The sequence below is a fragment of the Ischnura elegans genome, chromosome 5 (assembly GCF_921293095.1).
Source record: "Ischnura elegans chromosome 5, ioIscEleg1.1, whole genome shotgun sequence".
Classification (NCBI taxonomy): Eukaryota; Metazoa; Arthropoda; class Insecta; order Odonata; family Coenagrionidae; genus Ischnura; species Ischnura elegans.
Genome location: NC_060250.1, coordinates 83,638,356 through 83,653,698, shown reverse-complemented (window position 1 = coordinate 83,653,698; position 15,343 = coordinate 83,638,356). Strand labels below are relative to the sequence as shown.

The window sequence follows — 15,343 nt, the reverse complement described above, 5'->3', positions numbered from 1 at the left end:
ACTAGTGTCGACTCGCGGTAACTGTTTATAACTCTCCAATTCCTGCGCGTTATCGTTTGTTGACTTGTGTCACAACAGTCGGCGACACACACAGAATGGAACACGGAAACCGCGACGCAAGTCGACTTGTGCTGACGTGTGTCGATGAATGGAACGCACCCAATGTGTTGATATCTGGTATTTTAAATTCTTTTACTACTTATACGCCCTCCTATTTTCATGATGTACGGCTACCACAGATAGCCTAAACTAAAAATGTATTTCAATTGCCCAATACTTACCACCCCGAATAAGCCCAAATGCATTCGTACTTTTTAAATCCAGTAAATGGATTTCAACAAAAGAAATTAAATTAAAATGGGAAAGGATGCTCTCACTTCATGAATCATCAATTTCGCAATCGTTTGTAAAGAGGGATTCTTCACTCACACCAAAAATCGCTATTGAATATAAAGAAGGGTGAAAGTGACATATGCAGTAATTTTTTTTAACGAAATAACGCTACACTTCTTTCTGAATCTCTGATTAATACAGAGGAACTAGGTATCCAATAAATCGTTTCAAGATTGCTTATATGAAAGCTGTTAATTTCCATAATGAAACACAACAGTAAACTTCACACCAAAACTACTATCGATAGCCCCGGAAAATGACACCGAGCTACCCCTAACCGAGTCGGTCGACATTAAAATGCGTGTTAAGTTTAATGTTTTGTTTAGTAAGTAAAACTACGAATTTATAAATAATAATGGGATTGATAATAATTTCTCAATAAATGACCTTAAGAGCAAAATTCATTATTATTTATTAATCAAAATTGAAAGGTAACTATGAACTGCATCAGCTTAGTTACCTAAATTAAACATTGCAAAAATGAACGTCAAAATTCTATTCTCTACTTTTTCGTTAATTTACAACTGAATTATTCTTTTTCATTACACTATTCTAAAATTAATTACAGCAACAATTTATTTTGTTTACGTATCAAATTAAGTGCTAATTTTCATTTCAAGCCTTGATAATGCTTGATAAATAAACCCAAACGTGGGCAACACTTGCATATCAATTTAAAAACCTACACTTCAAGATTCAAATTTAATATTTACACTAAACCCATTCATGTTCAGAAAACTTTCTGTTTGCGAATGTGAAGATAATTAAATACGCTGCTCCTTAAGTTGTCTTCAGTAATCCAGCGAAATATTTTAGTGATACATAAACTAGTTTCCTTAGAATGACCCGTAGCCATATAATTACATTGGGTGGCAATGAGACCAGATTCTGATGTTGTTCAATTTCTATGAAAGACATTGATGGAAAGGAAGAATCTTTTGGGCAAGCATATTTTTGGATGAGGGAAAGTCAAAATAATATAAACAATGCAATTTTCTGATTACTTTTATGATACGTGCATGTAATTTAGAGCCAGTGGGAGTCCATATTGAATTTCCGTTTCACGTCTGTCTCTTTCCGTCGGTGGGCTTATTTCGACCGGCTGCAAAAATAAACTAGAGAGTGGATTAAGGGCCGTATTCTTAGTCGACGCTGTAGGGCCAACCGACCCTGGATACGTCATCAGCCCCTACATAAACCGATCTCGCCCTACATACGCCACATCAAGCCCTACATATGGCCGTTTTTGGAACTAAACAGGCCATACTTGATGTAGGGTAGCTGAACCAGTCCCACACCCTACAAAAACATTATGCTCGGTCATAAATTTTCGGTCGTCTTTTCTTAGTTTCATAGTTAGTTCCATTACACCACCAGAGTGTAAAATTAGCACTGCGCCATCATCTACGTCATTTCAGAGAACGTGACGACGGGATTACACCCCACCACTTATGTAGGGTCGACTGAGAAACGCATATAGGGGCCTTTTGCTATGTAGGGACGGATATGTAGGGTCCACTAAGAATACGGCCCTAAGTTATTGCAAGATTCAAAAACGTATTTGTGACCATACAGTATAAAGGAGTGTGATTTTTAGGATGCAGCCATACAGCTACATACGGTGGGCGGAAATGGGTTTATCCATTTAGCATCAAAAGCAATTCTTTTTGAAAATTGTTATCTAACTTGCTTCTCTCCTCTGTTTTTCTTCCAGACCATTCGTCCAAGTGAGATGAGGAGAAGGCTGCGGCGGCGTCGTCGTCCGGAAGTGACGACAAGGGCCATCACGATGGCAGCGCCGCCGCCGCAGTCGCGGGGGGGACCCGCAAAAAGGACGACAAGGCACCGGCCAAGGGAGGACACCACCACCACCACCACAAGAAGGAGCCTGAGCAGCGGACATGACGCAAGAGAATCCCTTCGGCGCCGGAGGCTGAACCAGAAGAGGAAGGGTGGGACAAGGTTCCCCAGACCACCACCCATCCCAATCAGCCCGTCGAGATGCCGTTCGTGAGACGGAGGTGAACTCGACAACACCGGGATGAAGAACACCCGAGCGACGCCGATAGGGATTCAGAACGAGAGAATGATGGGGGAGAATAAAAACTTCAACAACAGCAACACATCATGGATACACTTTTAAGAAACAAAACTCCAAGGTCAACCATTGAAATCTCCCCGTTAGGTTCGTCCGAGTCGACACTTTGGCTGCCATTCAATGATTCCACCTGTGATCGTCATCGTTAACTATTTTTTTAGGCGTGTAGATGGAGCGCATGTTCCTCCGCGAGTGTCGCCATCTATTGAAATAACACTACAGCGTTGTTACTAGTGGTCGCGTAACCAACAGTCACCACCATCGATGTACACGATTAATTGCTGGTGCCGCTGAACTCGGGGTACGTTCGGTTGGAGGATCTCATATCCATCAATTTTTGTCAAATTTTTAAGGTCCACTCGTTCATCATTACTAGCTTGTTTTCTCCAAACAACCAAGTACCCCAATATTTACACCTTAAGACCATCTCGTAGAAACTATGTGGCATAATCACCTATCTAGTCATAATTAATCGTGTACATTGATAACATGAGGCTACGGAAGACTCCATGCCTTCAGACAATGGCAGCCAATGTGTTGTACGGAATCCGACAGAAGGAGTAGGATTTGGTGGGATGGGAAAGCAAACAGAAATTAGTGTTGATTTCCCTCCGTACGCCTCAGTCGCCATCTATTGCATGAATGTTTACAACACTTCATTCCATTCTATAATTTAATGGGTAAACGTTAACTATTCTTTTAAGTGTACCAGTAAATCTACTCTCCAGCCTTAATTTACGAATTGAAATGTCAAATGTACTGCTTTCATAGCCAATGCAATGATAACGATATCTGAGATATACGCCTTACCAATCTAGGTATAATTTTATCGACCCCATGGAAGCATTGCCTCTGATAGTACCTAAAGTCGAAAAATTGGCTTCAATTCATAACCCAATCTGCACAGATACTTAATTCATAATACGGCCAGAATAAAATAAATTTAAACTTCAGGAGCATTTGACTATTTTATTCGCATGAAAGATATCATGCGTGTACTTTTACAAAATCAATAACGAACCGAAATGTAAGGCTTGGATTGATTTTTTTAATACTAAAATAAATCTGCTTAAAGAAATAAAATGCCAATGTAAAAGAGTGGCTGAAATTTTATTAAACATGACAGAGTATACACGGTACTACGAGGGTTAATGCGATCAAAATGTGTTCAAAAATGTTCACGGTAGTGATGGCTTTGAAAGGTTTCATGTTAACCTATGTATTCAGTTGCGAGATGAGCACACTGAGAAGCGTATGGATCAGATTTTTTCTGCGGGAAAGACCCATAGATAAAAACTCCACACACACATACACAAACATTCTGATAAACACAGTGACACACACAAACAAATCATATACACAAACATTTCTCCAGGCGAAGCGCGTGTTTGAAAGACGCTCCGCTAGCCGTACATTTATTACGACCATTTCAAACTTTTTAAAAGTTTTTTGTCTATTCGAAAATCCGCATAGTATTTAGCGCATGAGAATGAGAGAAAGAATTAAAGAGAGGATGAGGTAGAATTAGTAGTGAACTCGGATAACGTAGAACATAAAGTTGGAACAAAATTAACCACAAATCGTATATCGCTGTCAAGAAAACTCCGCCTGCGCATGAATAGCTTTTGCGATTGTTAATACATTATTAATGAATAAGAAACACAGAGATAAACAAGTTGGTTCATTAAATCCCTTTCCAGGTAAATATTCCTACTCTAGATTTAAAAAAAAGCAGTTGCCTTTTGTCTGTTGAGATGGGACTGGGTTCGATGCTCGTTCGGTGCTGTTTCCGAGATAAGGGATGGAGGCTAGGGACGAATTTTTAATGAGCAGAAAGCACACGGAATGCAACCTGATCGGCATAGATGATATAGGAGAAAAACAAATGTCAATTCATAAAACAGCAATTCCTAGTATACAACAAAGACCTCGCCCCTATCCAACAAAACCCTTCTTTGGAATGTGAATCACGCCAACAAGCTATCGTTCGCACCCTTTCTTTACCTGTACCCTTCCTCTTCAGCGCTTCATCTTCGTCAATTTTCACTCTCTGTTCCACGCAAGAATATTTGTGTAATATACTACCTATATCTATTATCATGTACCCATATCTTTTTTTCCTCTACTAGTGTAATTACCATTCGTAAGTTTAAGTCGACAAATACATAATTTTAATAACCGGCTTCTTCCATAACATGCTTCGACAAAACTCACTGATCCGTAAGTGTATGCATATGAATTAAAACTTTCAAACAAAACTACTGCGTTCTTCAACCGTTCGCGAGCACTTACACAACACGAAAACTGACATTTTGAACAGAAATCCATTAAATTCGTGTCCCTTCGAAAAAGTGATTGGTAAAATATCTCCACGACCGTCCATTTTATTTCCATTGTTTTTTTTCCTACGATCTTGAAACCAATGCGTAAATGGAGTCGTCCATTTATTAACCCCGAATAGAAAATGAATTTTACGGCTGCAAACTCCTTACGACGGAGTCAACATTTAAGTAATATTCACCCTCACAATTCCTCAACGGGAGGCAGATATATGAAGTCCTGAAAAAATATCTGAATAAGGACGCGTAAAATGACTTATAATTCGTGCTTAACTTCTTTCCCAAGAATAACAGTTAGGTTGATCGCAAAAAAATATCACTCTAGAACTCAATTATTTTCTTTAAAAAATCGGCTATCGTCCAAATACTTCCCCATGGGAATACCATAGATTATTTACACGAAGTTAAGGACGATATTTTAGTGATGATTTGAACTTTTATTACCATCACGAAACGTTATCACAACGAAGAGCCTTTACAGGGGATCCTCAGACTTAGGTTGCATGAACATTCATAAAATTACTCCGTAGAGATGAAACCGGTTGGTCTTGATGTAATTAAAGCCGAGTTAAAACGTAAATTTTACCATTAAAATTAATGTGAAAATCTCTTTTTCAATGATTTTAGAACCCAAAAGGTTTCTGCGATCACAAATATCTGTCTCCCTTCACCGTGTGACGATAATAAATCAAAAATTACTAATATAAGTTCAATTTATAAATTGAAATATTAGGGAGAGAGTGAGGGGAGCTACCCTAACCTCCAAAACAATAACTCCTGCCTTAAACATATACATATAATTTCAGTCAAACAAATCAATTAAACAGACCTACTATAATGGTGTGTCTGACCATTTCACACGTCTCCTCTAAGCTGCCAGGAACACCGAAGAAAGAATATACAGAAACACACTCATGTTCGTGTCTTAATAATATTTAACTTTCACCTCATTTCGAACGACTCGAAGCACGAAATCGACGCCATAGAGATATCGAAAATCGAGTCGGGAGAACTTGTTTCGTCGCCGTATCATAACGATTCCGTACCAAATGATCTTGAAATTTTTGTCGTCGAAGATGTTTTATTTTCCCTAAATGTAATACGATCGTGCGAGTGAATTTTTTTACAGTGCAATGCAAAAACAAAAGAATTAAGAAAATATAATGCCAGATCGGGGGAGGCGAAGAGTCAAACAGAGTAAAAAAGCCAAGACTAATATGGCCAACACAAGGGGAAAACACCATGGTTTGTTCATTTGCATTCATGATAAATAAAAACGCTCCTTTTTTGTACTGCTACGATGCCACACACGCTAAAAAATAATGCGAACGTTCAACGAATCAAGAGAGGAGATGTCCTTCGGTGTAAAAAGAATCAGCGTAAAAAATACAAGAAGGCGAATAAGCATTTTCCCTCACTTAAGATTAGATCTGTACGTACTATCGATGGTGTGTACCATTACAATGTTTTCATTCGCCAATTCTCTCCTACTCTTCGCTCGCGAAGACCTTCAACCAAACCTCTCCAAGTAAAGCTGCTCCCAAGCCAAACGCAACCCTTAACGTCATCCTAGATGTATTTGCAAGCCGAAACCCAAACAAAGGGGGAGAAAAGAAAAGATTTTTCACCACGCAGTTGCACACACTGTAGCGTTCGCCGTATCATTTTACCTAGAAATATCTTTTACCCATTCTCTTTCTGAGGACCCACTTTTTAGCGTTCCAACTCTTACATAAAAGTCTTCTCTTCTCTGAGAGTGTGTTTACAGTTCTCTTTTTAGCACCAATAATACTACTTCTACGTATACTCTAATCTTACACGTATTCTACCGCCGCGATTTTTTCATCTTCCTCAAGCTTCAGCAAACCTCTAGAAAAAAAGAGGCACGGAAAGAAAGATGAGGAAAAAAACTATAGATTTTTCGCCCTGCCATTTCTTTCATTCAAACCGATGCTAATTTGACTGCATCGAGCGGTTTCAAACATGACCCAATTCTTTCCTCAAACCGCAGTGCTTGCTGACGCGAAGGGATGGAAGATGAAAAATATCCATCTTTCACGTTCTTCTTTCATATTCTCTCTTCAAGTTCCCTCTGATGCTAGTACGGGGCAAAAAATTCGCGGTCACATTGCCATTATTTTTTGTTCTTGCTAGGCAACATCATAATGATCCAAAACTAGAGCCATATTTCTACCCTTCTTCACGCTCCCTCATTATCCTTCATAAGTGCTTCCGCCACCAACACCTTACTCATGTGTCTTTCGGCATGTATAAGTAATTTCATCTAACTGCTTTTCTGCCATCAATGGACGGGTGGAGCAAAATCAAGTTCTATCTGTAAGCCTAAACTAAAGGATTACGACCTAAGTCTAGGATTACGAATAAATTCTATTCGTAAGCGTAGACTAAAGGGAATAGCTGGAATTAAATGAAAATAAAATGGCTACATGCATAGACGTTGGTAATGAAAAGGTTAGGTGAACTACATTATTAAATTTATATGAACTCCCCTCGGATTCTTTTTACGGGATATATGTTTGGCAACATTTTGATCTCGAGGTTAAAACAGGAACAATTTAAAGGGAACTGTGGTAATGACCACAGATCAAAACCAGAACTTTCGGACAACACTAGTCACATTTGCATACCCGTCCCATCCTCGACCATAATTCATTCTCCTTGGATCACAATACCTATCCCAAAGCAACGCTGAGGGTAGAATTTTGGCTCTACAAACTACCTTAGGATTCCTTCCTTTTCTACATCACAATAGAGGAGAGAGATAATGATAAAATAACTACGACGATGTATTCATTAGGTTAAATTTTTGTTTTCGTTCACCTGAATTATTGTGTGAATACGAAGATTAATAAACAGAGTAATTATAATAATAACGATTGTAAAGACAAAACTTTTTTTCGCTAATGGAGCTTGCTGAGTTTTTAGCCTGCAAGGTGCACCCTCTGAGGGCTTCGCTTGTATCCGCTGAAGTTTTTGAAAAAAAAAAATTAATATATAAATATCGCCTATGTGTTTCAATGTTGTCAGAGCGCTAACATATAGCCTGGACTGTATTTCGGCCTAATAAAGACTCTCGAAGATGTAAACACAAGTATAAATAGAGGAATAAAAAAATTACGCAGCAAAAGAAACTCCATTCTTTTGATGTTAAAAAATTTTACCTTTATCTAAGAAGTTAATCGCACAATATCATATGATCAAAAGTTTGAAAGAGATAAATACACATTACATTAAATATATATACATATACATATTCCTAACTTAAAAAAATAAACCAATCAGTGTCGATTCTAGTAGGTTTGATAATATATTAATATATACATATATATACAATTATATATATATAGTCAGATGTTGACATGTTTCTTCCTCACTTTTTGAAAGAAAACAAATATCGTTGAAATCAATGCTTTGTTGTCGGAAGAGTAATGCGCAGATGTTGTGTCGATTGTTGTGTTTTGTACGGTGACGGTGTTGGTGTAGTCGTTTTTAAGATGGTGAAATCGGTGTTGTTGTGTCGTCTAGTGATGCAAGCAATGAAAGGAAATTGATGTTCAAAAACAAGAAGAAAAGGGGGATCTTTGATGCATGAAAGGAGAAGGAGTATTGAGGGAGGAAGGGAGAGGGCCAGCGCTCAAGCACGAAATCATTCGGCGAACGTTCGTTCGCTCGCCGAAGCGAACGTTTGCCGAAAAGTCATTCGGATAAGCATCCGACTTTCCCGAGAGAAAAAACTTTTTTTTAAATACGCATACCCACAAATTGTGGAGACATTTTTTTGTCAAAGATAAACTGGCACGGTTATCATTTCTCACTCCTACACAACGAACCTTATTTCAAATGAGCAGGTTTTTCATTAACTAATTATAAAGTATTAGGCAGAATTTACGTCCAAGGATGCCTAACCCTCACGAGGTTGACGTATCACCCAACCTTCTCACATGGAAAATTTTCGAATTTTCTCCAGTAAATATTCACATGAGAGTCGAAGTTTGTCGGCGTTTAGAGTCTTTTACACAAAGGATTTTGGGGTGGGGCTCATGAAAATTTAGAAATTGGGCGAGCTTGCCAAATGAAAACCTTAAAAATTGCAAATAAAATACAGACGACTCAAAATGCATTCAAACTTTAACAGTCGTTCACCGTTGGAATTTCGGGGTGAGGCTAATGAAATATTATACGGGGGTTTGCCAAATTAAGAGTAAAAAGGTTTAATTATGTTTCGATTCGAAAATAATAATTGAATACAGGCGATTTAAAGATGCATTTTTCCTTCATAGGCTATCAGGTTTTGGGGTGGAGGGAGTGATACGTCAATCTTGAGATGTTTGGGCATACCTAGACGTTAATTCTGGTTAATAGTTAATGATTAGTTAGTGAGAAATGTATTCATTCAAGCTTCATTATTCTCGATTCTAACGAAGCTTCACTCCGCATGTGATATTTCCGATTACTTCCAATATATTTTACGTTTCCTGAAAAGGCATGATTTGAAACGTTTACCATTTTATATTATTCTTCCAGCATGTGCGTCCACTACATGCTAACAGTTTGATCATCACTGTGTGCAAGATGGTGAGACAAACATAAACTTCTGACATCAAATAAAGTGACGACAAATGAAATACGTCACTGTCAGCATCTTCGTACCAATGCAAGAATGTCACACATCCGTCAACTTTCTCTATATAATTACGCTGAAAAAAAGGAGATTAAGGATTTAATTTAACGTAATCAATGAAGAATACACCAGCCAGATCAAATAACCCTGCCACCTTATCTTTGAGAAAACAATCGGTTCCTATTGGAAACGTGAGCGCGCTCTCCCCCCGAAGATATGGTAAACGAGTCGTTGTTTCCGTCAGTGGCGGTCAGCGTGTTATTATTACAAAAAAAATTAAATAAAGCTTAGAATGTGCACGTGGGTCGTGTGCCTGTATCAGTCTTGAGCAGAATTTTTCCCCTCTCATCGGCATTGATGAAGATAACCCAAGAAACAAAAAGGTCCCCGTCTTCGCCTTGTACATATTCATTAATGCAAACAAAACTTCTGTTTTGAGGTAATGAGTTCCAAGAGCGTTTTTTCGTCCTTTCCTCATGCCATCAAAACATCAGAGGAGCGTAAATTATTATGTGCGCTAAAAATATATATGTTAAGTGAAGTAGTCGCAAGATCTTTTTTTCATTTTTTTCGTGTTCTTATCCGTTATCTTGATAAGTTTTTCGTCTTGCTTCTTGTGGGTAAAAAAATAAACAAGGCTAAAGAGAAATACAATGTATCTGTATGCATATGCTTATTGATGAAACTATTATGTGTTTTGTGTCGATGACATCAAAAGTTCTGAAGATTTATTTTTCCAGATGAATTTGTGAGTTGTCTAAAATGCAAAAAACATGTGAGCCATTCCAATAAAAAATGGAGATAAGAGAGTAAATGAAGCATGTAATTTAATTCACTTGATTGCAAAAAAATGATGCATTGGGATGTTTCCGATCATGTCGGATCCTCTTCCAGCAAACAGGGGAGCATAATATTTTTTTAAATGTGTGATGTCACGTGACATTCCCTTTTTTGGGAAACTGAAAAAGCACCCAAATGTTTATTCTGTTTTGTAAATGCATTAAAGGCATATTGGAATGTGGTTTGTAACCCTTTTTTTAATATTTTTTTCCAATAAAGGCTTGATCTATATGGAAATTGCTTTATTGGTGTCATTGTTTCTCCACTATCCTATTCACAATAACGCACTTTTACGCGGCTGCTAAAAGAGGCATGGTGAACTTCGAAAGGTAAGTTGAATGGACATACTGGAGCATTAATCACGATAAATTAATGCTGTCATAAAATACGGAACATGCAAAACTCCAAAGCAACAGCCATATTGGGACTTGATACTAGCTCCTAATATCCATAATTCTTCGTTAAAATTTTCGTAAGTACTCGTCAAGTATAATAAAAACTTTTGGGCTATGTCGCCACGTCAATTTTCGGGTTGCCCCAACGTTGCCCCAAAGGTCGCTTTTTCAAGGGGATTTGAGGTTCCCTTGAGAAAGCGAATAGCATCGGTCGGGAAACGTTGGGAGCACCCTAAAATTGACGCGGCGACATAGCCCAAAAGTTTTTATTTAACATCCTAATATCCAAAATGGAAACTTTCTTTTTTTAATACATCGATATCTCAGCTAACTCTGAAACAATGTAGCAAAATGTTTAGCTGCATACCATCATTTACGTAAACATTTTTATCGGAAGAGTATTGCAGAAAATACATAAGATGGGGTGTTGGTGTATTAAAGATAAAATACTGACAAACATTGCATCATAAAGTTATCATTATGGCTAATCTTACAATTTAAAAAACTAGTAAAATGTGCACAAGTTATTAAGGCACATATTTTTTTTTAATACAAGCCATCGCATGAACAAATTCGGCTAACTTAAAGACCATGCTTCTAAATAATTTCCCTAAATTATCCATTTTTACCAGCTCGTTTGATGAAGGAATGTTTATTAGGTTTTCCCTACGCGTTATATGCTGATGGATCAGCTTTTAACCCAGGGAAACTCCGGAAATATCATATTTTTTTACCTAGCTACAAAAGCAGTATTACAAAGCCTAAAAAAATACGAGGAACGTGAACTATATTCTACATCTTTTTCGTAATACAAAGCCTAAGGAAGAAAAATTAGGTCGTTGGCATAATAATGATGAGCACTTTGTTCATTGAAACGCTTTGCCCCCCCCTAATACATTGGTGATCTCATCTTTATTACGAAGACGGTTTGGTGTGGTGCCTGGAGTGTTGGCTTCTCACCCTGTGTTCCGGGTTCAAATCCAGGCTGGTGCTGATATGTTTTCCGGAAAGCCTGATCCCAGCTTGAGTCTCATGCTGAGGACGGACTCTCCGTCCGTCGTATGGGACGCAAAGCCTTAGTCCCCGAGGCGCCTTTATAAAGCAGGCTAACTCCGACGCCAGGATTCCCTCCCCTCTTTATTTCTCCGAGTTTCACCACGCAGCAAATTATCTCAGGCGACGTTACTCCAAATAACATCATCGTCAGCTGGTCCGGAATTTAACTACATAGGGTAATTTCGTGCCTTACCTAGTGCGGAGCTAAATCATAACGGGTAATTTTGGGTCTTTCAAAGCCCGGAACTTTACCATAACGGGCAATATTCCACCTTCCCAGACCAGAAACAATACGTTCTGTTTCGGATCGGTTTACAACCCTGCCTTGCCCGGTTTTCAACAACCTCTCGCTCATCATTCCCTCCATCTACTCGTTATCTATGAGTATACTTGTTAATCATATCCAAATTTTAATTTGTTGACAGCTTCTGCAAAACTTAGGTACTCAAAAACTTCGCTATCTCCTCAGCAATTAAAAAAACCCAGAATACTGATTTTGCAGGGTGAGGGTGGAGGTCATCCCACAATAGGCCTGAGGCGTGTACCAGCAAACTTTCACGGAGAGTTCCTATTCCAGGGCCCCTTTGCACTTCGAGCAATTTTACTTACAAGTAGTGGCGTCCTTAGGCCTACGCAGTATCTTAACCTGCAAACTCACGATCACCATCCAAAAGCCTGATGCATAATCTTATAATGATTCAAATCACTTTTATACGTTTTCATATACGCTATCTTTCTGTTTCATTTTTTGATGTTCATTTGTTGTTTCTTTTAGCAGCATTTTGGTTCTTTAGTGCTTTGGTTGAGTTGACGTTTTGGAGACAGACAGGTGCGGATCCAGGATTTTTTCCGGGGGGGGGGGCGGAAGAGTCTGACAGGTCATCTTATATTTGAGATTAAAAACAAAATACAATAATTGTTGAAGAAAATATTCTCTTTATTTTGATATAAAAGTTATTAATATTAAATTAAATGATTGTGGCTCCGTACTACACAAAATAAAATGAACGCAATGATAACCGTATTAAAAAATCTTGTCTATTTTTTAATGGTTTTTGGCCCTCCCTCATGCCCCCCCTCTAAATCCGCCTATGGAGACGGATATAAAAATATAGGATTTTTGTATGGGAAGATATATGGAGAAGTAAGGAATGAAGAAAACAGAGTGTCAAGTGATATTGAAGTTACTACAATCACGTAGATACGTGAAGCTCTACCCATTGGATTTGGCCGAGAAGCGGTAAATCCCTCGGTATGAGTTCGCGACGTCACCAGCTTATCTACGAAAAGGCTGCAGATTTTTCGTCGAGATTAACTCTTTGAGGTAGGCAACGAAATGGAAAAAAGAGGGGTCACATCTATCATCAAATTCCTATCGCAATCGGTAATAAAATAAAATTGTTGAACGAACCCGTTATATGAAAAATTTCGGCTCCGTCGGATCAAAACTGTAGATTGGTCTCAAGGACATAAAAACGCGAAAAAATTAGCTCCTGCTCAAGCCCACTCTACACAATACCACCACACCTCCCCGACTTCGGCTCATGAATAACCTCCCCTCTTTTGACTGCAGCGGCCTAGGCAAACACGCGACAAAAAAGTGTACTGCCCTGCCACCTGTAGCTGACCGCGGTACTGCTTGATGATGACAGGAAGGCAATAAAATCCCATTTCAAGGATCTAGGAATAAAGTGGAACATAATAGATTTTCCCAACAATTTATATTCATTGAGATGTGAATAGATATCTACAAACATTAACAATTCGTTTAATTATTACCATGGCATGGTAATCTGTAACTACCGCTTCATTACATGCTAATGTTGGCGTGAATATAGACGTAGCATTAATAACTTTAGGGAAGGTCCTTCGGTACGTATATTCACCATCGAATTATTCGCACTATCCTTTTAGTTTCATTTAATGGTACTAATTGCAGATCAGTTTCACACGAGATGCGATTTCATGTAAAGTCATGCAGTAGAATTAAACATCGACGTGATCATCTAATTAAAAAAGGGAAGTTAGATTAGCTTTTAAATGATTACTAAGGCTGGTTAAAAAGGGTGAGTCTCACGTTTCATGATTCCACCTGAAAACTAAAAGAAATTACCTATGATCCAAGCGATGGTCATATTTTTGTTAGAGTTGATGCTTATGATGGTTAGGGGAAAATTAAATGTTCACAACGTGGATATAGGTACGACGTCCGATTAGTTCAATCACCCCAAACGGTTCGAGTGAATGCCGGTCCATTTGGGGCATACTTTAAAGACAACATCACCCACCTATGTCAAGGATCATTGCTAAATCACCGAAAAACGTAACACTCAATAAATTAAGGGGAAAATTCACTCACCGCTAATGAGCAGGATGACTAGCAGCTTCTACAGATCACCCTGCATTCGAAGAAAGTGAAATCCTTTTAGCAATCCTTGGTAGTCGACGCATAAAACGATTGACGTCCAACCCGCTCAATCGGATATCACTTCACTAATACTCAATTCCAGATAATGGGGACTTAAATTACCTTGGAAATAGTTCGTAACACAAATTATAACTTAAAACCACAGTATTTTTACACTTTAAGCGAAAAAACTTGGGAACGTTGGTTGCTGAACTAGGACGCCTCTAATCGACTGTCGAAACCGTCGAAAGGTATCGAAAGTATCGAAACATCTTTGCCTCATTTTTCCGCAATTTTCTTTCGTTGTTCATTTGTTTTTAAACTTGTAGGTATCCTTATTAGAGTTGTTCGTGTAAAATATTTTCTTTCGTATCGTATATCATTGTGCGTAAGTATAGGATATGTGTGAAACAAAACATTGCATTACTCAAAAATCGTGTGTGACTTTGTCCTAATGACTAACTTGAGGTCTGGAAGGTCATGTTGAAACCAATACCGAGGCCTTCTCTCAAATTTGGGACGGCACCATTCAGGTAAAAAAAAACTTTTCACTCATGCTTTCTTTGACGTTCGTACTTATAAATTTAAGGCAGACTTCACGAAACAGAATAAATCATGCTCATCTGGATAGCTAGTCTTTTTCCAAAGCTTGCCAATCGAATCACACAATTACGGGTAGGTACTAGCGCATAGGTATTCAATTCCAAACGCCTATTTAAATTACTAAGTTAATGATTTTCTTTTTTAGGAAATCAATTTCTTCTAGGCACTCATTGAGCTTCACTTCCTGGGCCCCAACGACCCAGTGGCGTAACTATGAGGGGGTATAAGATGATAGATCCCCCCCCTCAAAAGCCTCAGAGAAATAAAAAAGTTATTTAAAAATGTTGTCTAGTTTTAAAATTGAATAACTGCATGTGCTTAAAGTTAAATTTTTAGACCCAAAATGATGTAAAATGTATATCTAGGCATGTTCTTTTTCAAAAATATTCCCGGCTAAAATATTACCTGGGGGCGGGGTCAGTACCCCAAGCCTTTTCATCCCCCAAAGCATATTCCTGGTTACGCCTCTGCAATGACCTATATACTTTCCTCTAATTTCTCATATATTTCGTTGATTGTGTCACCGAGGCTTCTCTCAATTTCCCTAATTTCACTTTTCAACTCGATAAA

At 38.3% G+C, this 15,343-nt stretch overlaps 1 protein-coding gene across 1 annotated transcript in view; it reads left to right on the top strand.

Moving 5' to 3' along the window:
- The window catches only part of LOC124159138, a 187,468-nt gene extending 176,925 nt beyond the window's left edge, over nt 1–10,543 (top strand). The window contains exon 5 of the mRNA XM_046534717.1: nt 2,108–10,543. Coding sequence (XP_046390673.1) covers nt 2,108–2,124 — 17 coding nt within the window. The 3' untranslated portion in view covers nt 2,125–10,543. The remainder of the gene's footprint in view (nt 1–2,107) is intronic.
- The last annotated feature ends 4,800 nt before the right edge of the window (nt 10,544–15,343 follow it).